Here is a 22,438-nt window from a genome sequence, read left to right on the forward strand (position 1 = left end):
TACATTTTATCCCATATTCTGTATTTTCATTGTTTTCAAGAATAAATATTTTTCTTACTTAATTTTGCATTTTTAGGTAATAAATAAAGATTGGATGAGTTGCGGAGCAAAAAGAGCAGAAAAGTGGTGAAAAGCCGGGAGAAATTACGCAAGGAAGCCGCAAAGAATGGAGCGCACGTCCAAAAAGCTGGAAATGGGCTCAAGAAGAAGAAAGTTGTTCTTAAAGAAGAAGTGGGCTCAAGGTTTTCCAAGCCCAAACTCATTTCCCAAACCCAAATCCATACCCGCTTGCGTCTTCAGCCGTCAGATCAGTTCTCAGAAGCATCCGACGGTCGCTCCCTTGCTGTGCATCGAAGTTTGATATCTCCGCCTAACACTACAACACCTAACTCCATCTGGCGTCGTTGATTTTGTTGTATTATATAATCCAGCGGTCGCTACAAGCTTCACTTCATCTCACCGTCCGATTGATCTTTCATCTCCCTATCCCACGGCTCAGCGTCGCAGATCATCAAACTCGATACACTCGCCTCACACCCAAGTGCCGAAACCCTAGACCTCAAACAAACGCACCCTTCCCCTTTCTCCATCGAACCCATCTCCTCCATCACCCCCTCTGCAGAACCACCATACTCCGTACCACCACCATGTCCGTCTCCATCATCACCACCTCACCCCAAATCACTCCACTATTTTCTCCCCGACTCTACTCTACCTAAGCCCATCATCACCATCACGTACCATCTCTTAGCATCACTAATTTCTCCAATTTCTCATCTCTCTGCTCACTGAAACCCTAGGTGAGAAATTGGGGATATAAGTGATGATTAAAGCACAATTGAAGCATGAGAGGAACGAGAAGAAGCAGGAGAAGAGTGGGTCGACGAGATGGAGCGAGTATCTCATCAACAGTAGGTAAATCAATTTCACCAAACCCTAGTTCTACTGATTTTGGGGGAAAATTGGGGGAAAACCCAATGATGTGTAATGGGTATAAATTGATGTTATGTGAAGTGTGTAGGGGACACTGTGTATCTCTCTGGACTAGCCAGTAGAGAATTTGCTACAAATTTTTATGAACTTCAAATTTTAGTTGCTTATCAGTGACAGTTGAAAATTGCTTCTGTTTGTAATTATCTGATATGTTGCAATTTGTGTTTAATTTATATCATATGATGAATGTGAATGTTTACTCATGGTTAGCATGAGCTAATCAACTTCAGGCCAAGGCTCAGTGAAGCCTTGTGCACTGTCAAGTGTGAATGAACTAGGATAGTTACTTCCTGTTGCGTGTTTTGATTGTGCAAATGAGAGATGCCAATGTTCATAGAGCCTGTGATTGGCTGTACTGTCAAAAGACAGCCAATGCTAGGGGTAGACTAGTGAGCAAGTTGGTGTTCTTCCATTTCTAGTTGTATGCTTAGGAATGAACATAACCTAGAAACATGTCACTTGATTAGGACAAGGTGGATCATAAGCCTTGGCTTACCCACCAATTCCCTCTCTGTAACTTTTATTTTTCAGTCCTGTGTGCTTGTATTTCAGTTACTTTTCTTGCTTTTATTTTCTTGCACTTGTAGCCTACTGTGCACTGAAGTCAGTGCACAATCCTGCCTCTTGCCCTTGGCTGCCAAGCCTTGGTTATTTGCTGCTTTTCTTAGCTTGTTCTTTGCTTATCTTTCCCTGCTGTGGTTCTTAACTGCTTCTTTATTGCTTTACCCTGCATTTTTGGTTCATGCCATTTCCCTTGCTTAGCTCACTGCCATAGTGCTTTGTCACTATTGTTAGCCTAGGAAAACTTCTTATATGCTCCTCTCCCTGTGGACAAACCCCTACTCACCCTTTTATTACAAATCTTGACCTTGTATACTTGCAAGTGTATTGTGTGTGCATTAACCATCACAACAAGTTTTTGGCGCCGCTGCCGGGGAGTGGTACTGCCATCTGCTGTTACCTGAGCTGCTGCTGCAAAGCCTGCTGCTGCTGTTGCCTTCTCTGCTGAGCTGCTGCTGCTGCTGTTGCTGCTGCTGCCAAGCCAAAGCCAAAGCCTGCTGTTGCTGCTGCTGTTGGTGCTTCCTCTGCCAAGCTGCTGCTGCTGCTGTTGCTGCTGCCAAGCCTGCTGGGCTGCCAACTGAAGCTGTCAACTGGGCTTGTGCACCTCTGCTGCTGGGCTCTGAACCAACTGAGCTGGGCTTGAACCAACTGAGCTGGGCTTAGTAACCTCAATCTCGCTGGGCTTGCAACTTCTGCTCTGGGCTTCGCTGCAGATTCTGCTGGGCTCTGCCACCTGTTGCTGCTGGGCTTGGACGTGAGCTGCTTAGGACGATCCTAAAGCCCAACTGGGCTGTGCAACTAAAAGGGGACTAAAAGCCTATTTTTGGGCTTCCCTCCAAAAACAAGTAAGCCTAACCCATGAGTTAACCCACTTGGGCCTCATTTAAATTCAAATTGGGCTTGTAATAATTAATTTAATTATTTATTTGGGATTGTAATAATTTTTATTTTCTTTTTTTTTTATTTGGGACTGTAATTATTTTTTTGTTTTCTTTTATTTTTCTTTTATTTTCTTTTTTCTTTTATGGGTTTGTTTAAATTATTATTGTTTTTATTTTCTTTTATGAGTTGTGATAATTTATGCTAGGTTTAGTTCAAAATTTTTTTCCAAAGCCCAAATTTTTAAACCAAAAACAAAACCCCTTCTTTAAACCAAAACCCATTCAAAACCAAATCTTCATAACCCTTGTGGGCCAAATTGTTTCCGATTGCTCTGTCTGACCAACATGTTAGTTAAGGTACCTACTAGGACATGATTGTGACCTACAGAGACCAGACAAACAGACTTGTTAGAATTAACCCAGACGAACCTATCGAAATTCTAAGTTCTGAGGGAGACAGTCCAGATCAACCAGAAACAATGGGAGAACCCGTACCCTCAAGGATTATATGTACCCAACTAGAGCCAGTCAACCTTCTTGTATTTTGCTGCCCGAGGCTAATGGCCATTATGAGCTGAAATCAAGCACAATACAGATGCTTCCTATTTTTAGAGGTGTTGAGAATGAAAACCCGTACCACCACGTGAGAGAATTCGAGGAAATTTGTGGAACTCTGCGTTTCACTCAAATGACCGACGAAACCCTGAAGTTAAGGCTTTTTCCTTTCTCCCTGAAAGATAAGGCAAAGGCCTGGCTCTATGCTTTACAGCCTCAATCCATCATGACATGGGATGACCTCATAAAGGAGTTTTTCAAAAAGTTTTTCCCGAACCACAAGACTGCGACAATTCGTCAAAGTCTGAATAGCTTTGTGCAATTAGAAGGTGAGACCTTAGCTAGATACCTGGAGAGATTCAATGAATTATTGCTCCAATGTCCCCATCATGGTTTTGAAAAATGGAGACTTGTGCAAATTTTGTATGAAGGTCTAGATGTGTCCACCCGAACAACGGTTGAGTCGATGTGTAATGGTCTATTCGTAGATAAAACTGCTGACGCGTCTTGGGACTTCTTGATTGAAGTAGCTGAAAAGACGCAACAGTGGGAATCCATCCGTGAAACCAGAAAGACTACATCCGAAGCAAAGGCTTTTAGGATTGAAGCGGATTTTGAGGGTAGAGCAAACATGGCATCAATAGTTAGGAGATTAGAAGAGTTAGAACTACATAAAAATTCAAAACCTTCCACCACTACTCTCCGAGAACATGTCGCTTCGTCTGTTTGTGCTGCTTGTAACGACCCCAACCATCAATTCCAAAATTGTCCAGATTTGCTTGCAGTCCAGGAGTCTAGGCTTGAACAGGCACATGCCATGTTTCAAAAACCAGAGCATAACCCTTATTCACAGACCTACAATCCAGGATGGAGAAACCACCCTAACTTTTCATGGTCAAAAGGACCCACTCAAGGAGGACCATCTCAACCCAATCAGAGCTATCAAAACAATCAGGGATATCAGAACAATCAAGGTTATCAACACCCGAGAAACCCTCAACAACAATCAAACTCTCAACAACAATCATATCCTCAACACAATACCGACAAGAGATTATCCACCCTAGAGGAAATGTTCCAGAGTTTGATGCAAAGTCAGAAAAATCTAGATCAAAAGATGGATCAAATATGTGAGAGAGAAAAGGGTAAACTTCCGAGCCAACCCCAACAAAATCCAAAGAGGATATTTCAAACAGGCACAACATCCTGCACTGAAACCTCACCTGATCAAATCCATGCCATTACCACCCTCCGAAGTGGTAAAGTCATCGAGAACAACGTGGGCGAACCTAATGATCTGATACAAATTCCACGTTGTCTCCACAACCCCAGAAAACCAAAGAATCTGAGCAAGTTGGAAAATCTGACAATTCTACTGCTGTGAATGTCCCTTTGCCAACTCATTCTCCTGTTGCCCCATTTCCTCAAAGATTGATCTATCAACAGAAAAGTACCCATTACAATGAGATGTTAGATCTGTTCAAGAGAGTCAACATCAACATTCCTTTTCTTGAAGCAATCAAGCAAATCCCTGCTTATGCCAAATTCCTCAAAGACTTGTGTACTCAAAAGCGCAAGCTCAATGTGCAAAAACGTGCTTTCTTAGCTGAGCAGGTGAGTTCCATCATTCTGAACAAAACTCCACCCAAGTTTAGGGATCCAGGATGTCCAACAATTTCTTGCACTATAGGAGAACACACGGTCAATAAAGCGTTATTAGACCTAGGTGCAAGTGTTAACCTACTGCCATATTCTGTTTATGAGCAGTTAGGTCTTGGGGAGTTGAAACCAACATCTATCACTCTACAACTGGCAGACCGATCTGTCAAGATTCCTCGTGGAGTGGTCGAAGATGTTTTGATCAAGGTTGACAAATTCTATTTTCCCGTAGACTTCATTGTCTTAGACACTCAACCTGTACAAAACCCAGACTGTCACATTCCTGTCATCTTAGGACGTCCTTTCTTGGCTACGTCCAACGCGATCATCAACTGTCGGAATGGAGTGTTAAAACTGTCTTTTGGTAACATGACGGTAGAATTGAATGTGTTCGATATTAGTCAACAACCTGTGAATCTTGATGATGATGATGTGCATGAAGTTAATATGATTGAAGGATTAATGCAAGATTCGTTGACTAACATTCTATCCGTCGACCCCTTTCAAGCATGTATGGAGAACTTTAACCCTGATTCCTATGATGATGCATACTGTAGTGACGTCCTATCTCTGCTCGAATCTGTACCTCAAATGGACGTCACTGAAAGGAAATATGAAGTGGAACCACCCCTACTCTCTGATTCCAAGCTTATTCCATCCATTGTTGAGCCACCCAAGCTTGAATTGAAAACATTGCCTAGTACGTTGAAGTACGCATTCCTAGGTTCTTCTGATACTTTACCTGTCATTATTTCATCATGTTTAGACACGGAACAGGAAAGTAAGCTTTTAGAAGTACTTAAGGAACACAAAGAGGCCTTAGGATGGACCATCTCAGATCTCAAAGGAATTAGTCCCACCATTTGCATGCACCACATTAACCTTGAAGAGAATGCCAAACCATCGAGGGAAATGCAAAGGAGACTTAATCCTAACATGAGAGATGTAGTCAAAGGAGAGATCCTGAAACTACTTGATGGGTATCATATACCCAATTCCCGATAGCAAATGGGTTAGTCCCATTCAAGTTGTGCCTAAGAAGTCAGGCATTACTGTTGTTCAGAACGACAAGAATGAATTAGTCCCTACTCGTACAACCACAGGATGGCGAGTATGCATCGACTACAGGAAGTTGAACACAGTAACAAGGAAGGATCACTTCCCGCTCCCTTTCATTGACCAAATGCTAGAACGTGTGTCTGGACACAGTCACTACTGTTTTCTAGATGGCTTTTCCGGTTATAACCAAATTCACATTGCTCCGGAAGATCAGGAAAAAACTACATTCACGTGTCCATTTGGGACGTTTGCTTATAGACGTATGCCCTTCGGGTTGTGTAATGCACCTGCTACTTTTCAGCGTTGCATGATGAGCATTTTTTCTGACATGATAGATAGTTTTCTCGAGATCTTTATGGATGATTTCTCTGTTTTTGGTTCCTCGTTTGACGAATGTTTGAAGCATCTTGCCCTCGTGATATCCAGATGTAAAGAAAAGAACCTTGTTCTAAATTGGGAAAAATGCCATTTTATGGTGAATTCAGGAATAGTTCTAGGACACATCATCTCAGAAAAGGAATTGAAGTGGATAAAGCTAAAGTTGACCTCATTCAACATCTACCACAACCTTGCTCTGTGAAGGAGATCAGATCATTTCTAGGTCATGCTGGTTTTTACCGGCGATTCATCAAAGATTTCAGCAAAATCTCCAGACCTCTGTGCAGTCTTCTCTCCAAAGATGTTGCCTTCAATTTCGATGCTGCTTGTGTGAAGGCATGGGAGGAATTAAAAACCCTTCTCACCACCGCTCCTATAGTCCGACCACCCGATTGGAAGCTTCCGTTCGAACTTATGTGTGATGCCTCTGATTATGCTGTTGGTGCTGTTTTAGGACAGCGAGTTGATAGACTACCATATGTGATATACTATGCTAGCAAAACCCTTAATGATGCCCAACTCAATTATTCAACTACCGAGAAGGAATTGCTTGCCGTCGTTTTCGCATTAGACAAGTTTAGATCTTATCTGATAGGGTCTAAGATCATCATATACACAGACCATGCGGCTTTGAAGTATCTTCTTTCCAAGAAGGATGCTAAAGCTCGCCTTATTCGATGGATACTCTTATTACAGGAATTCGATCTCGAAATCCGTGATAAGAAAGGTTGTGAGAATGTGGTTGCTGATCATTTGTCTAGATTAACTTTAGAGTCTATTGATGAATGTGAGCTGATTAGAGAATCATTCCCAGATGAACAGCTGATGTCTATCTCAGACCTTCCTTGGTTTGCTGATATTGTTAACTACCTCGCTACAGGTAGGATGCCCTCACGTTGGTCGAGACAAGACCGCTCTAAATTCCTGGCTGAAGTCAAACATTTCCTTTGGGATGACCCATATTTGTTTAAGTACTGTCCAGACCAAATCATTAGGAGATGTGTCCCCAACACTGAACAGAAAGATGTGATATCTTTCTGTCATGACCAAGCATGTGGAGGCCATTTCAGTGCCAAGAAAACCGCTGCAAAGATCTTGCAGTGTGGATTCTATTGGCCATCATTGTTCAAGGATTGCCATGATTATTGTGTTGCTTGTGAACGCTGTCAAAAGCTAGGAAGCATTTCGAGGAGAAACATGATGCCATTGAACCCCATTTTGATTGTGGAGATTTTTGATGTTTGGGGGATAGACTTCATGGGTCCATTTCCCATGTCTGACAGCAAGTTGTACATCCTAGTCGCAGTTGATTACGTTTCTAAGTGGGTAGAAGCCATAGCAACCAGAACAAATGACCACAAGGTGGTACTTTCATTTCTAAAGGAGAACATATTTGCACGTTTTGGTACCCCTAGAGCTATCATCAGTGACGGCGGTTCACATTTTCGTAACAAGTACTTTGAGTCTTTAGTACGCAAGTATGGCATAACTCACAAGGTTGCTACTCCGTACCACCCTCAGACTAGTGGACAAGTGGAAGTGTCTAATAGGGAAATTAAGCACATTCTGGAGAAGACGGTCAACCCGTCCAGGAAAGATTGGTCATTGAGATTGAATGATGCTTTGTGGGCCTATAGAACAGCTTATAAGACACCAATTGGCATGTCCCCCTATCGTCTAGTGTATGGAAAGCCGTGCCATCTACCTGTGGAATTAGAACATCGTGCCTACTGGGCAATCAAAGAGCTGAACTTCTCTCTGGACGAAGCTGGAATTCAAGGAAACTTCAACTCAACGAGTTGGAAGAATTGAGAAATGAGGCTTATGACAGTGCCAAGCTGTACAAGCAAAGATGAAGATATTTCATGAAGCGTATTCTCGCAAATCCTTCACTCCTGGTCAGAAAGTCTTGCTGTATGACTCCCGATTACATCTTTTTCCAGGAAAACTGCGTTCCAGATGGAAGGGTCCGTACCTAGTACGCACAGTTTTTCCTCATGGAGCTGTAGAGCTGGAGGATGTCTCCAACAAGAACGTTTTCAAAGTCAACGGGCAGAGATTAAAGCCATTCCTTGAGCCATTTCCACCCGACATTGAAACAACCAACCTGGAGGACCCAGTCTATGTGGACTAAACTGGTCCACTCTTTCCCTAAATAACCAAAAGTTTTCCAAATTTCCCTAAAAACCAAAATTTTCGTTTTCCCATCAAAACCAAATGTCTTTTTCCCAACAAAACCAAATTTTTTCCAAAAAGTCCAATCCCATTAAAAACCAAATTTTCTTGTAGATAATGTGTTAGTTAAATTTCCTTTTGTATATTTTGTGCTCATCCATTGTGACTCCTAATATGATGGATTTTTGCCTTGAATAACGGAGTTTTAATCGAGCTCCACCGTACAATCGGGTATTCTCTCTCCTTTTACTCTACTCAGCATGTTCCTCTTCATATATTGTTTTATAATTCTTTCCATTTTTGAAACATTGAGGACAATGTTTAGTTTAGGTTTTGGGGGTATAGAGTAGATACCATGATAATTTGCCATAATTGAAAACGAACTCCTTCTTCTTTTTGAAAAAAATTGAAAAATTCCAAAAAAAAATTGAAAAATCAAAATTCAAAAAAATTAAAAAATAAAAAATCATAAAAATGGAGCTCATTTACCTTGAAATGTTGACTCTTGTGCAAATATGTATTTTTATTAGGAGTCTTAGTCTAGATATTTAGGCACCCTGATTCTAGCACAATTCACATAGTGATAAGAAATTTGCACGCGCACGATCTACCAATACATGTATGGCCTCGATCTTCAAGGTGTTTGATAGGAAGTTACGATTGCCAATCACTTTAGAATACTGAACGAAACTTGACTAGCTTGTTCTTTGGTTGGTTGGGATAGAAGGTGGAGGTTACATTAAGAAAGACAACCATCGAATTTAACTGGGTGCATCAAAAAGGGCTACCTCTTGCAAAGTGTCATGTAATCTTTTGTTTCCTTTTGTTATGTATCAAAAGTGTTTCCTGTCAAAAAAAAAAAAAAAAAAAAAAAAAAAAAAAAAAAAAAACGATGTATATTCAGAAAAAAAAAAAAAAATACAAAAAAAAAAAAAAATCAAGTATTTATCAATTCCATCATCTCTTGTTCCAAAAATAAAAAGAGAATAGTCAATGTAAATAAGAGTCATGTAAAGAGTCATCTTTTGTTGTTTTTGTAATAAGCAAGGAGGGTGTATGCCATTGATGTACAACGCGAGTAATTGTGAAATACCTCCAACTCATTCACAATTCTCGTAAAGTCCGGACAGCTAGCTAGATTTCGACCTCAGTTCTTAGCCTGAGAAACTATCTCTTGGTGATTAGTAGTCATGACTTCAGATCTTTCTTTACACATGTGTAGATACACTTTACACTCTTATCACATGTCTTTTTTTGTTATCAGTGCTAGGATTGTGCCTTCGATAGCTAGATTGACATCTCCATTTTGCTGTGAGCTTAAACTGTTTTGCACATGTCACATTTGATGGAATCTGAGCTTATATTTTGACCTAGAACTTTGTAGGTACGTTCTAAGCAAACCTTCACGAGACTTCAACTCGTCCACTAGGGACACTTAGTGGTTTAAAAGGCTTAGTGCATACGCTAAATGCATTCGAGAGACCAGCGACAGTGGTATAGTTAGGATTTCCTTAGTTTTGTTTTACTTGAGGACAAGTAAAATTCAGGTTTGGGGGTATTTGATGAGTGCCAATATTGTATATTTATCCCTTTTTGTTGGCATTTAACTCATCTTTTATGCATTAATTCTACATTTTATCCCATATTCTGTATTTTCATTGTTTTCAAGAATAAATATTTTTTTATTAATTTTGCATTTTTAGGTAATAAATAAAGTTGGATGAGTTGCGGAGCAAAAAGAGCAGAAAAGTGGTGAAAAGCCGGGGAGAAATTACGCAAGGAAGCCGCAAAGAATGGAGCGCACGTCCAAAAAGCTGGAAATGGGCTCAAGAAGAAGAAAGTTGTTCTTAAAGAAGAAGTGGGCTCAAGGTTTTCCAAGCCCAAACTCATTTAGCCAAACCCAAATCCATACCCGCTTGCGTCTTCAGCCGTCAGATCAGTTCTCAGAAGCATCCGACGGTCGCTCCCTTGCTGTGCATCGAAGTTTGATATCTCCGCCTAACACTACAACACCTAACTCCATCTGGCGTCGTTGATTTTGTTGTATTATATAATCCAGCGGTCGCTACAAGCTTCACTTCATCTCACCGTCCGATTGATCTTTCATCTCCCTATCCCACGGCTCAGCGTCGCAGATCATCAAACTCGATACACTCGCCTCACACCCAAGTGCCGAACACCCTAGACCTCAAACAAACGCACCCTTCCCCTTTCTCCATCGAACCCATCTCCTCCATCACCCCCCTCTGCAGAACCACCATACTCCGTACCACCACCATGTCCGTCTCCATCATCACCACCTTACCCCAAATCACTCCACTATTTTCTCCCCGACTCTACTCTACCTAAGCCCATCATCACCATCACGTACCATCTCTTTAGCATCACTAATTTCTCCAATTTCTCATCTCTCTGCTCACTGAAACCCTAGGTGAGAAATTGGGGATATAAGTGATAATTAAAGCAACAATTGAAGCATGAGAGGAACGAGAAGAAGCAGGAGAAGAGTGGGTCGACGAGATGGAGCGAGTATCTCATCAACAGTAGGTAAATCAATTTCACCAAACCCTAGTTCTACTGATTTTGGGGGAAAATTGGGGGAAAACCCAATGATGTGTAATGGGTATAAATTGATGTTATGTGAAGTGTGTAGGGGACACTGTGTATCTCTCTGGACTAGCCAGTAGAGAATTTGCTACAAATTTTTATGAACTTCAAATTTTAGTTGCTTATCAGTGACAGTTGAAAATTGCTTCTGTTTGTAATTATCTGATATGTTGCAATTTGTGTTTAATTTATATCATATGATGAATGTGAATGTTTTACTCATGGTTAGCATGAGCTAATCAACTTCAGGCCAAGGCTCAGTGAAGCCTTGTGCACTGTCAAGTGTGAATGAACTAGGATAGTTACTTCCTGTTGCTGTGTTTTGATTGTGCAAATGAGAGATGCCAATGTTCATAGAGCCTGTGATTGGCTGTACTGTCAAAAGACAGCCAATGCTAGGGGTAGACTAGTGAGCAAGTTGGTGTTCTTCCATTTCTAGTTGTATGCTTAGGAATGAACATAACCTAGAAACATGTCACTTGATTAGGACACAAGGTGGATCATAAGCCTTGGCTTACCCACCAATTCCCTCTCTGTAACTTTTATTTTTCAGTCCTGTGTGCTTGTATTTCAGTTACTTTTCTTGCTTTTTATTTTCTTGTACTTTGTAGCCTACTGTGCACTGAAGTCAGTGCACAATCCTGCCTCTTGCCCTTGGCTGCCAAGCCTTGGTTATTTGCTGCTTTTCTTAGCTTGGTTCTTTGCTTATCTTTCCCTGCTGTGGTTCTTAACTGCTTCTTTATTGCTTTACCCTGCATTTTTGGTTCATGCCATTTCCCTTGCTTAGCTCACTGCCATAGTGCTTTGTCACTATTGTTAGCCTAGGAAAACTTCTTATATGCTCCTCTCCCTGTGGACAAACCCCTACTCACCCTTTTATTACAAATCTTGACCTTGTATACTTGCAAGTGTATTGTGTGTGCATTAACCATCACAACAGGTGCAGACGGAGTTGGTGGTGGTGGCAGAGGCAGAGCATGGTGGTGCTGCAGAGGGTGAGGGAGAAGATGGAGTCGATGGGGTTTGAGGAGGGGTTGTTTGTTTTACGGGTATAGGTATTTGGTTGTTTGGGTGTTGAGCAGGATCATCGAGTTCGATGTTTGGCGAATACGACCGTGGGATATGGAGATGAAAGATCAATCTGACGGTGAGATGAAGTGGATCCTGCAGCGACCGTTGGATTATACAATACAACAAAATTAACGACGCCAGATGGAGTTAGGTGTTGTAGTGTTAAGCGGAAGTATCGAGATTTGATGCGCAGGCAAAGAAGCGACCGTTGGATTCAAATACAATCTAATCTGAAGGCTTGGAATTTAAGCGCTGTGGTGTTTGGCAGAGACTTCAAATTTTCATGCTCTATGAATGAGCGACCGTAGGATGATGAGTTGGATCCAATCTGACGGCTGAAAATGGAGGCGGTTATGGATATAGAAAATGGGTTTGGGTAAGGGTTTTGGGCCTTGGGTATGCCAAGCCCATATCTTCTTTAAGAACAATTCTTCCTTCTTGAGCCCATTCCTAGCTTTTTGGACGTGTGCTCCATTCTTTGCGGCTTCCTTGCGTAATTCTTCCCGGCTTTTCACTACTTTTCTGCTCTTTTCGCTCCGCGACTCATCCGAACTTCATTTATTACCTAAAAATGCAAGATTAAGTAAGAAAAATATTTATTCTTGAAAACAATGAAAATACAGAATATGGGATAAAATGTAGAATTAATGCACAAAAGATGAGTTAAATGCCAACAAAAAGGGATAAATATATACATTATTTGGCACTCATCAAAAGTAAAGAAAAATCTTCGGGAAAACCGAGGGTATCATCAAAGAGTTCCCTTGCGGAATATATCCTGTCAAAGTAGAACCCTTGAGAAATGGTGGGGAGAGTTTCCGCAGCCTCACCTCCTCCGATAAATTCCGGATCACCAGGGTTATCACCAGCAGGAGCAGACATTTTTGCGGTAACACCTCCCTCGGCCACCACGGTACTATTTCCCCCATCAACACCATCACAACCCGCACCAACCTCTTCCTCGACAACAGGAGGGGAAGTATCAGTGCGTTCTTCCCCATCAGACATTTCCTCATCCTCGACAAACTCTTCGATCACCGGACTAGTAACTTCTTCATGAACCTCAGCCTCACCCGTTACGATGGTAGAAGACTGCTTGGGCCCAATATTTTTCTTTTTCGACACCTGCAAACCAATACACGTCCCACAAAAAGAGTTATTTCCTCATACACAGTTTGATTTTCAAAAAAGGAGGGGCGCGGCCAGAATCTGCAATAACCATACCTTGGTAGTAGCGGCACTCTTCGGTGGAAGTATAACACCAGAACCCTGTTCCTCGTCTCCATCAACATCGAGAGCATAAGGAAAGTTCATGCCCTCGAAATTTAAACGCCAGGGACAGAAATCTCCATAACGAGCAGGAGGAGAATCACGAGGCATGCTACTCTCAGAAGGACGCCAACCTCGCGGACCGGGAATCCAACCATAAGCCCAAGGACCAACAATTTAAATGACAGTGGCATGCCACTCATAATCATGGTCACGCTTGATCCTTTCACGAGCAGGAAAAAGTTTCCGCTGAGCCGAACCCTCGGTGCCTGGAACGTATTTAAGTTTGGCATCACTCACCTCACTTAAGAGACGAATTTCGCCCCGAGGAGCAACGAGGTTACGAAGACTAACGCTCCACGGTTTACGGTTCCTACTACTGACATAATCCCCAAAGGAGCTGTTGAAGTTTTCAGGAGTATACCACCCCCTCTCAACGGGATCTGGAACGTAACATGTCATCGTCGTCTCCCCCTTAATCCGAAAATAGCATTCCCTCAGTGCACGGAGATAATTCCCCGACAATTGCGACACGGAACGACTATGAGTATTGGTGGATGAGCCTTCGCGACCAGATAGCACGTCATAATAAAAGGAATCACCAGACTTATACAACGGCAGCATAAGACCCGCCTCGAAGGCTCCAACCGTAGTCAACATGTGAAACTCATCAAACTGATACTTCGAGATGAGCTCGTAAGTAATATCATTCTCATGGGCATAGAAACGAACCTCGAAGGCTTGAAGATCATGCTTTTCCTTGAAAAGTTCAAGGTAAATGTGCTTAAACGTGACTTTCTTCTTGCTAACCGAAACGCTGCGTATCACCGGGGCAGCCTCCTCTTCTTCCGCGGGATCGGACGAACCAACAAAAGCCTCGGAAGCTTTTCTTTTGAAAGAAGTATTTTTAGATGATTCAGCACTCGGCACACCACCTTTGGAGTTCTTCCCTTTGAAAGAAAGTACTGGAGACGGCGGCAGAGGGTTCTGCACGGGCACTATAGAACGAAGAGGGGGAATATCGAAGGCGCCATCACGAGGAGGTGTCTGCGTACACCTGGAGTCATCACGAGGATGAGAAGGAGCACGGCTGGCAGCGTATCGAGACCCGGAAGGACCCTTCGATGGATCCCCTTTCCTAGGAGGAGAAGCCTTCGTCCCAGAAGAAGACGAAACTTTACTACCGCGGGGATCCATTTGCGACAATTTAGAGAGATCTCCCCCATGTGGAGATGTATTAGACTCTCTACGCGGAGGGGATCTCGGCAGACTGGAAGCCGGAGTTTGATAAGGAAGCCGCGGACGGTCAGACATGGCTGCGAGGAGGTACAAAAAAAACAAGTTAGAAGCAAACACGAGGGCATCACCAAAGATCAAAAAACCACAAAATTAACAGTTCATCTCAACATAGCCCAGAAACCCTAAAACTAGCATACATGCATACATGCATGTATAACCTAAAACCCTAAAACCCTAAACTTAACAGTTCAATCAATACAATTGAAACAATGGCCTCCTCGACTTGAGAATAAGAACAGGGGCAAACTAGCATACATTCATCAAAAGATGTTCTTCATCACAAACAAGGTACGACAGCAGCAGGAAATTTACAATCAACACAAAACTTAAAACAACAGAAACGAAGAAAAGAAACCTTACCACCACAAGCAAAATCCAAAAAGAAGACAAATGAGAGAACAAACCAGAAACAAAGAAGAAACGAGCGTAATTAATGTTAGGGCAGAGAGAATTTAATGGTTGAAGAACAAAGGATGAAGTCTGACAGGGAGAATGAAATTAATTTTCAAGGAGAATGAAATTAATTTTCTCTCCTCTCCTTAATATACTCGAAAGAAAGAGAAGGAAGTTAATGGAGGAATGGGAAACGTGCCCATTAAATGAAATTAATTTTCTCTCCCTCACACCGCATCCACCACCAGGGCCTCTTCCTCCTCCTTCCCATTTCCCCACCACCTCCAACATCACCTCCTACTATTTCTACGACCACAACTATGATCATGAGCCTTCACCAAACCCACATCTTCCTCCTCCTTTTCCCTGCCAACAACAGCAACACCCCTTCCTACTACTTTCACACCACCCCCAAACCCACCACCATGTCCTAATCCTCCAGTAACACCAACACCACATCCGTCGCATCATCATAAAAGTATATAGTTTTCAAATTCAGTGATCAATCAAAAGTAATTTTGGACGCCAATTCAGGTTGTTAATTCTTAATACTCAAACTTATTTGTTTATTGGGTGATTTTTCGTCAATTTGATATATCAGTTTGATCTTTCGAATTCATTTTTTTTGTTTTTCATTAATTAAATACTTCCAGATGGAATCAAATCGTAATTATGGGTAGTGGTGTCGGGTGGTAATGATGATTCAACTGTAAATTGTTGGGTTTTTGGTTTTGTTTCGATTAGGGTTTTTAGATCTACTAGTTTTGATTTTTGAATTTGAGTTGTTATGGGTGATCTTCATTAGGTGACAAATTTTGTTTTCATCTAATTTTTACTAATTTTTGTTAGTTTTTATCGACGAAACCAACTCGTTGCTGATAGATAATATTGTCCATCACCGAAATGGTTGGTGGTTTTTCTTTAAGAAGCCGTGCTCATTGAATATAAAGCAAGTGCAAGATAGTAGATAACAAGATGGTGATGAAACATTATGGTGTTTAGTGGACTTATCGTACCTATTAGAGATCAATCTCAAAGGAATAAGAGGTAATTGTGACCGTTCCTTGCTCACACTTAATGTTTATTAGAATAGATTTGCTAGAAAGTAATTTAGTTTTGCGTTTTATAGAAACTTACAGTTGTGAATCCACCAGCACTGGTTAAACTAGACTTTAAAAAATGGGAATGTACATAGGGATGAGGAAATGGTGAAAGAGAAATTGTGGATTTTATACACAGTATGACCAAATATAATGATGTTAAGTGATTAAGTGCAGTTTATGGGTCCTATTTTATCAGGCATTCATAGTAGTGTTTATTAAATTGATTGTAATGCAAGGGAGGATGAGAAATTATTTTGCGCATTTTTAATGCCCTCAGATGAGAAGTATGGTCAGAGTTCAGTCGTTCATGAGTGTATAAACAGTGAATCGGATGGTCCGCTTCTAGTATCCCCATGGCGCTCATTGTGCTCATTGTGCATAGGTTCGGTTGACATTATCAAAACTACAGAAGCCGAATAAAGTTGCTTTAGTACGTAGTTCCAATTTATTTATCAAGTCCCCTATTTGAAATATTTCTCTTAGGTGGTAAGTATTGAATGAGTAATGCAGTTGGGGATTGAGTCAGTAAGTGGTGATGGTGGTGAGTGGGTTGTTTCATTCCTTCTTATCTTAGCTTATTTAAGTGCATTTCAGCATTATATTGTACTTGATAATTTGGGCAATTTTATGTCTCAGTAGTTTTGAGTTTTCAATGTTGGAAAGTCGGAATTGCGGCTAGAGTTCGACGACGTACACATCTGTTGAGTGGAGATGTTGAAGAGGTATTTGCATGAAACCAATGTTGTAGAGAAATTAATCTAGTTCCCACATTTCAAAGGCCTGCTACAGTGTTTCCAAAAATCCCTTGTTATTTATCCCGATACTCCGCCACAACCAGGTCTTCCAAGTAAGAAGAAGAGAATTTTTATTACATGTTCAATTCCCAAGAAGAAAATGAGAACTTGTGGTAGATTTCATGTTTTAACTACCCATAACCGAAGGACATGCCGTGCTCGACAGATATGAAGCCATTTCGATTACAATTCTTCGAATTTCAGTTTCGATTTAGTTTAGACTACATACAATATGTATTTAATCTACTTTTCAGATTTCATTTTGATGTTTGTTTTATAGTTATTTTTCATTTATTCTCTTTTCTATTCTTTCTATAGTTAAACATGTTAATTTGTTGCAGGTGTGTCATGTTTGTTTCATTTTAGATTAAGTTTGGCAGAGCTTGCGGGCTTTTATAATCTATTGAACCAAAATAGGTTTCATCATACTTTTGGCTTAAAATGATCTGCAAGGGTGGGATTCGCTCAACGAGATTCAGGGGTATGGATAGTGTTACGTTGTTAGAAAGAGATGAGGCTGAAAAAGTATGAGATGAAATTAAAGTTGCAGGTGGTGCTAAGGAGGAGGATTTTGATGTACCACCAAGAGGTTATAAACTTGGTTTGAAGTTGAGCTAGAAGATATCTGTTGAGATTATTAGTACCACATTGTCTAGGCAATCTAAGATCCTACGGTTTATAATTCTTAGGGCCTCTCCACTCATTGTCAATTGGTTTTGAGTTGGATGCTCGTATTCTAACATGGTATCAGAGCAGGCTATTTGGGACGAGTCATTAGACCGCGCCTTTACTCCGCGTCACCCGATTTAATTGTCCATGTTTGCCAATTGGTTTTGAGTTGGATGCCCGTATTATAACATGGTATCAGAGCAGGATATTTGCGACGAGTCATTAGACTGCCCCTTTACTCCGCGTCGCCCGAGTTAATTGTCCACGTGTTAGACCCAACGAGGCTACACGTGAGGGGGCGTATTGTGATTATTAGTCCCACATTATCTGGGCTACCTATAATCCTTAGGGTCTTCACTCATTGCCAATTGATTTTGAGTTGGATGCCCGTATTCTAACAATATCAAAATAACTGCATATAATGTAGACTTCTCCCTCGTGGAAGAGAAGAGACTAAATGAAATGGTTGCACAAGCACTGGCACGATACATGATACACATGAAGGGAAGAGACTAAACGAAATAGAAATAGTTGCACAAGTACTGGCAGTAGAGATGTAAAACGTGCCGGCCCGGCACAACCCAGTCCACGAAGTCACGTGCTTAGCATGTTGCGTGCTGTGTTGGGATGTGCCAGAGATTCAGATGTGTTGTGATGTGCTGTGCTAAATGGCGTGTTGTGTTGTGTTGTGCCAGAAAAATAAATGTGTTCTGCCATGTTGTGCTGTGATGTGCCGTGCTAGCATACATATATTATGTTTTCCAAAATAAATATTTTTGAGATATTTTAGTTAGTACATGTATTATTACAGAAATAAATTAGCATAACGAAAATTAAATGTCAGAATTTGGCTAAAACAATTCTCTCGTGAAATATGCATCAAATGTGATTTATTGTGTAGTATTTTACACTTGACATGGCGTGTTTTCTTCGCGTGTCGTGCTGTGTTGTGCCACGTGCTAACACATGCCGTGTGTTGTGCCACTGTGCATATTTTTCTGGCACAACACAACACATTAAAGAAACGTGTTGTGCCTGTGCTGGGCCGCTTACGTGTTGTGCCGTACTGTGCTCGAATTTTAACGTGATGTGATGTGCCGTGCCATAAACGTGCTGGTCCGTCCTAATTTACACCTCTAACTGGCACGATATCCGGATATGCAGGAGGAAACGACAGATGCGGTTTTCCACAAGAAGGTGAGTCCAAGACATGAAGAGAAGCCATCAAACGGGAAGAAATAAGTGGTCTAAAAAAAGTTAACTTGCTATCTATTTATTTATTTATTTTAATTTTTTTATGGTCTAAAAAAGTTATCTTGCTGAATGATAACAAAGCTATATATTTATAATGCGGATTATCTTGGTGGCAGATAGCTTTGGGTTTCATCAAATAGGAAACGTAATAAGTATGCAGATAATTTTGCTAGAAAAATAGTTAAAGAGTGATCCAGGAAATCAGTTTTGCTCTAATGAAATGGATGGCGATCAAAAGAGGCACTGTTTGACAAAATCTATAACCCGAACGTCTATCCTCGTTTCTCCTAGTAATATAATCCTGTTTTCTAAAAAGAAAAACATACGCATTAGTAGTTGGTGTTGTACTTAATTTGTCAATACCATTCGGCTACTCCAATCAAATAAGTGATGTCCACATGCCTCCCTCATACCATATCATATACGAAGAAACCACTTGAAATGCAATAATAACATGCTTCATACTTTCATAGACCATGCACAACTATTAGCTAGGCTCTACCTATTAGGTGTGATAAATCTTGCAAATCACATGGGGACAGGACAAGGTAAAGTAGTAGGAATGCCAAGTGGTAACACTAAGCGTAAGATAGGCACACTGGCCTCAATTCTTTTGCAAAAATTTGCAGATTGCACATCGGAAGCAGCGTTACGTGATTCAAGTGTTCATATATAGTGATTCCACCTTCCTCTAGACAAATTTCTCACTCGAAGGTGAGTCTATGCGTGCACCAAAAGGTGCACAAATACTTCCTGACACAGGTAGATGCGGAAGGGGTGTGATTAGTAGCAAGAACGATTGGATCGAACTGCTAAGAATCATTGTGCTCAGTCGAGGGCCAGCGAAATTATCTTTCTGATTTTATATATATTTATAATAACTCGCGTCTAATAATCAACAAATCAGAGTGGCGCAGCGGAAGCGTGGTGGGCCCATAACCCACAGGTCCCAGGATCGAAACCTGGCTCTGAGTAATAATAATAATAACCAAAGTTTTAATACAACTATTCAATGCCGTGCAAAGAACAACACAAGTTTCAATGGAGAAGAAGATGGAATGATTTCGATCCCTGAACCAGTTTTTCCCAAGTTAGTATACGAATCAAAAGGTAAACATCAAAATCCCCCTCGTGCTGTTGATGGTTTTAGTAGCCCTTCCAATTTGATATCGAGAGCGTTTGATTTATTAGGGCTCAAAAGCATTAAGAATTCATTCAAGTTTGGGGATTTTGTAAGAATAACATCATAGGATGAGAGTCTAGTCAAAGAAGGTCTTGTGATAAACAAAAACACTTTCTGGTATCGTACAAGTAATGAACCTTGGGAATTCATTCAATTCATCGGAAAGGATGGCATAAGTTCGATGGCTTTCGATTGTATCAAAAGTATTACCGTGTTAGAAAGAAATGAGGCTGAAAAATTATGGGATGAAATTAAAGTTGCAGCTCGTGCCGAGGAGAAGGATTTTGATGTTGTGCCAAGAGGTTATGAAACTTGGTTTGAAGTTGAACTGTTTGATGATATATGAAACTAACTGGATACAATATCACCCTCTCGGCCTTCCTGGAAGAGATGGAGCGAAAACAACTGGCTGCACAGGCACAATGTCAGGATTCACAGAAGGAAACGAAGGATGCTTCAAGAAAGACAGAGAAGCCATCAAATGGGCAGCAACAAGGGGTTTAAAAACAGGTACCATGCTAGCTAGGAATTCTCAAACTTTGAAATGACATAATGAGTCTACAATGTTAAGTCTGATTTTCGGTTTTGTCAATATGAAATCTAATAAGTATGGTAGAATAGCTATGAGTTATTCAGGAAATGGATGGCAACTATCAAAAGAGACACTGGTTTCCCAAAATCTGTAACGTGGATTTAGTTCCTCGTTTCGTCTAGTAATGTAATCCTTTCTTTTATCAGAACAGAAAAAGATAAATGCATAAGTAGTTGTTTCTACAGATATGATACCTGAAATTTGTTACGTTCATTTGTGTTCAACTATCTCTATAAACACTGCATTTCCTTTTTGTTTCAGATGAATCATTACTCTTAACATCTGATCCTGCATAGCGAAGCTAAAAACATTTCGTTAAGTGATTTATTTAGACGACTTCTGAGGATCCCTGCTATTGACTCACACTCAACTCAGGTTCTTTAAACTTCCATTTTCTACAGATCCTCACTTCTAGTGTATAAAAATTTCTTACCTTAACAAGGAATTTTACAGTCATTATGGTTGGGATTTACATAGTTTTTTCTCAGAATTTACGCAATAATAAATCTAGAGATTCAGGACCAGAAGTGAACCCATATCCTCATTGTTAAAATCTATATTTTTCCGTGGCTCATACAGGTCTCGAACCTGCGATTTTCTATAGGCATAGTTATAATTTATAGGAAGTGGAATCGGCGAACTGGACACGACCTTACTTAAACAGGATCTGTTCTATAGGCTCGTACCTCTGTATCCTTGAGTTCTAAGGAGACGGGAACCACAGTCTGGTTGATGAAACAGGACCGCACAATCAGAGCGTGATTAATGGTTACTCGTTCTATGATGTACATCGTGTGGCTGTAGATGATCGTTCTCAGCTTGGCCTTGCCCTGCTGTGATGATCGTTCGGTCGTCTGACAGATCCAAAATCTTTTTTGGAGTAATGACTGTGACTTAAGGCTACTTATTTTTTGTGTTGTGGATGCTGAAATTCTTCTACAAATGTTGCTTTCACTGTATAATAACGATTGTGTGACCCCATGTTTTTTTTTTTTTTTTTTGAAGCATGAACTTGTAGCTTCTCATGTCTGTCAGAAAGAGACTACCTTACTTACCCAATAATCCTTGACTTAATTGGAAATTCAAAATCAACATTAATAGATTCGAACACTAGAGAACTCTGCTTTCATACAACGAAACAGCGCCTTAAATAGGCATACCATCACTAAGTGATGTTATCGCTCTACTAAAAGGGCATTTCCAACGGAGCCAGACACCAGATGCATGTGCTGGACATTAGAAGACATCGTGACTTTCTTACCATCGTGTTTGGGTCATTGCAAGGAGAATTGCATAAACTTGAAGTGCATTTTAAGAAGTAAGAGCTTGAAGCTTTCTGTCAGTTGCTTTGTTACAATTTCATCTTTGGCTCAAATTTAGGGAACGGGGTATCAATTTCAATTTACCCAGATTTCAGCAATATGCAGTATCGGCCTTACACTGGTAATCAGGTATTCCACTATACCTGCGGAGGACGCAATCTTGGTAATTTCTGTTGTTCTTTCTAATTTGCACAAAAAGTCTCAAACCAAATACCAGTGCGATCTAGAGCTATAGAACTAACAGCACCCGCAGCACTATATAATACACAAATACTGTGATATTTAGAGATATAAAAGACGCAATCAAGTTTCAAAAATTAGTTACATTTCAAGTCCTGACGTTTTTAGCAATAGCATCAGAAGCAATGCTACTACTACTGTGTGTACATATTTCATCATCAAACACGTGTATGTAGGAAGACACGTGGAGAGCATGCGGACCAAGTCATCAAAACATGATGACACACGCCCACAACCAAGAAGCCCATCCCGTCGACGTCGGATCTTTGCCCGAACAAATCCAAGGGCAGAAGTTAAAAGATGTACCAAAAACACGATGTACTGCGGAGCACCAAATAACTCCCGAAGAGTTACTTTATCTCATCCCCAAAAGAAGGCAAG

At 40.8% G+C, this 22,438-nt stretch overlaps 1 protein-coding gene and 2 non-coding genes across 3 annotated transcripts; all 3 read left to right on the forward strand.

Moving 5' to 3' along the window:
• The first annotated feature begins 19,622 nt into the window (after positions 1 to 19,622).
• On the forward strand, positions 19,623 to 19,694 carry TRNAM-CAU. The gene has a single exon. It is a non-coding gene; the product is annotated as a tRNA-Met (tRNA).
• Positions 19,695 to 19,750: 56 nt separating this feature from the next.
• LOC113309108 lies at positions 19,751 to 20,892 on the forward strand. The gene is made up of 2 exons (XM_026557533.1): positions 19,751 to 20,413; positions 20,757 to 20,892. Exons 1-2 carry the CDS (start codon positions 20,128 to 20,130, stop codon positions 20,789 to 20,791), a joined length of 321 nt encoding a protein of 106 aa, XP_026413318.1. The 5' UTR covers positions 19,751 to 20,127; the 3' UTR covers positions 20,792 to 20,892.
• Positions 20,893 to 21,141: 249 nt separating this feature from the next.
• On the forward strand, positions 21,142 to 21,359 carry LOC113314676. The gene has a single exon (XR_003342555.1). It is a non-coding gene; the product is annotated as a small nucleolar RNA U3 (small nucleolar RNA).
• The last annotated feature ends 1,079 nt before the right edge of the window (positions 21,360 to 22,438 follow it).

Source organism: Papaver somniferum, chromosome 9 (genome assembly GCF_003573695.1).
Source record: "Papaver somniferum cultivar HN1 chromosome 9, ASM357369v1, whole genome shotgun sequence".
NCBI classification, from domain to species: Eukaryota; Viridiplantae; Streptophyta; class Magnoliopsida; order Ranunculales; family Papaveraceae; genus Papaver; species Papaver somniferum.

Coding starts and splice junctions, on each gene's coding strand:
- LOC113309108 (XM_026557533.1), top strand. CDS start 20,128: ATGAGGCTGAAAAATTATGGGATGAAATTAAAGTTGCAGCTCGTGCCG. Junction 20,414..20,756: donor AACAAGGGGTTTAAAAACAG/GTACCATGCTAG, acceptor TTTTTGTTTCAG/ATGAATCATTACTCTTAACA.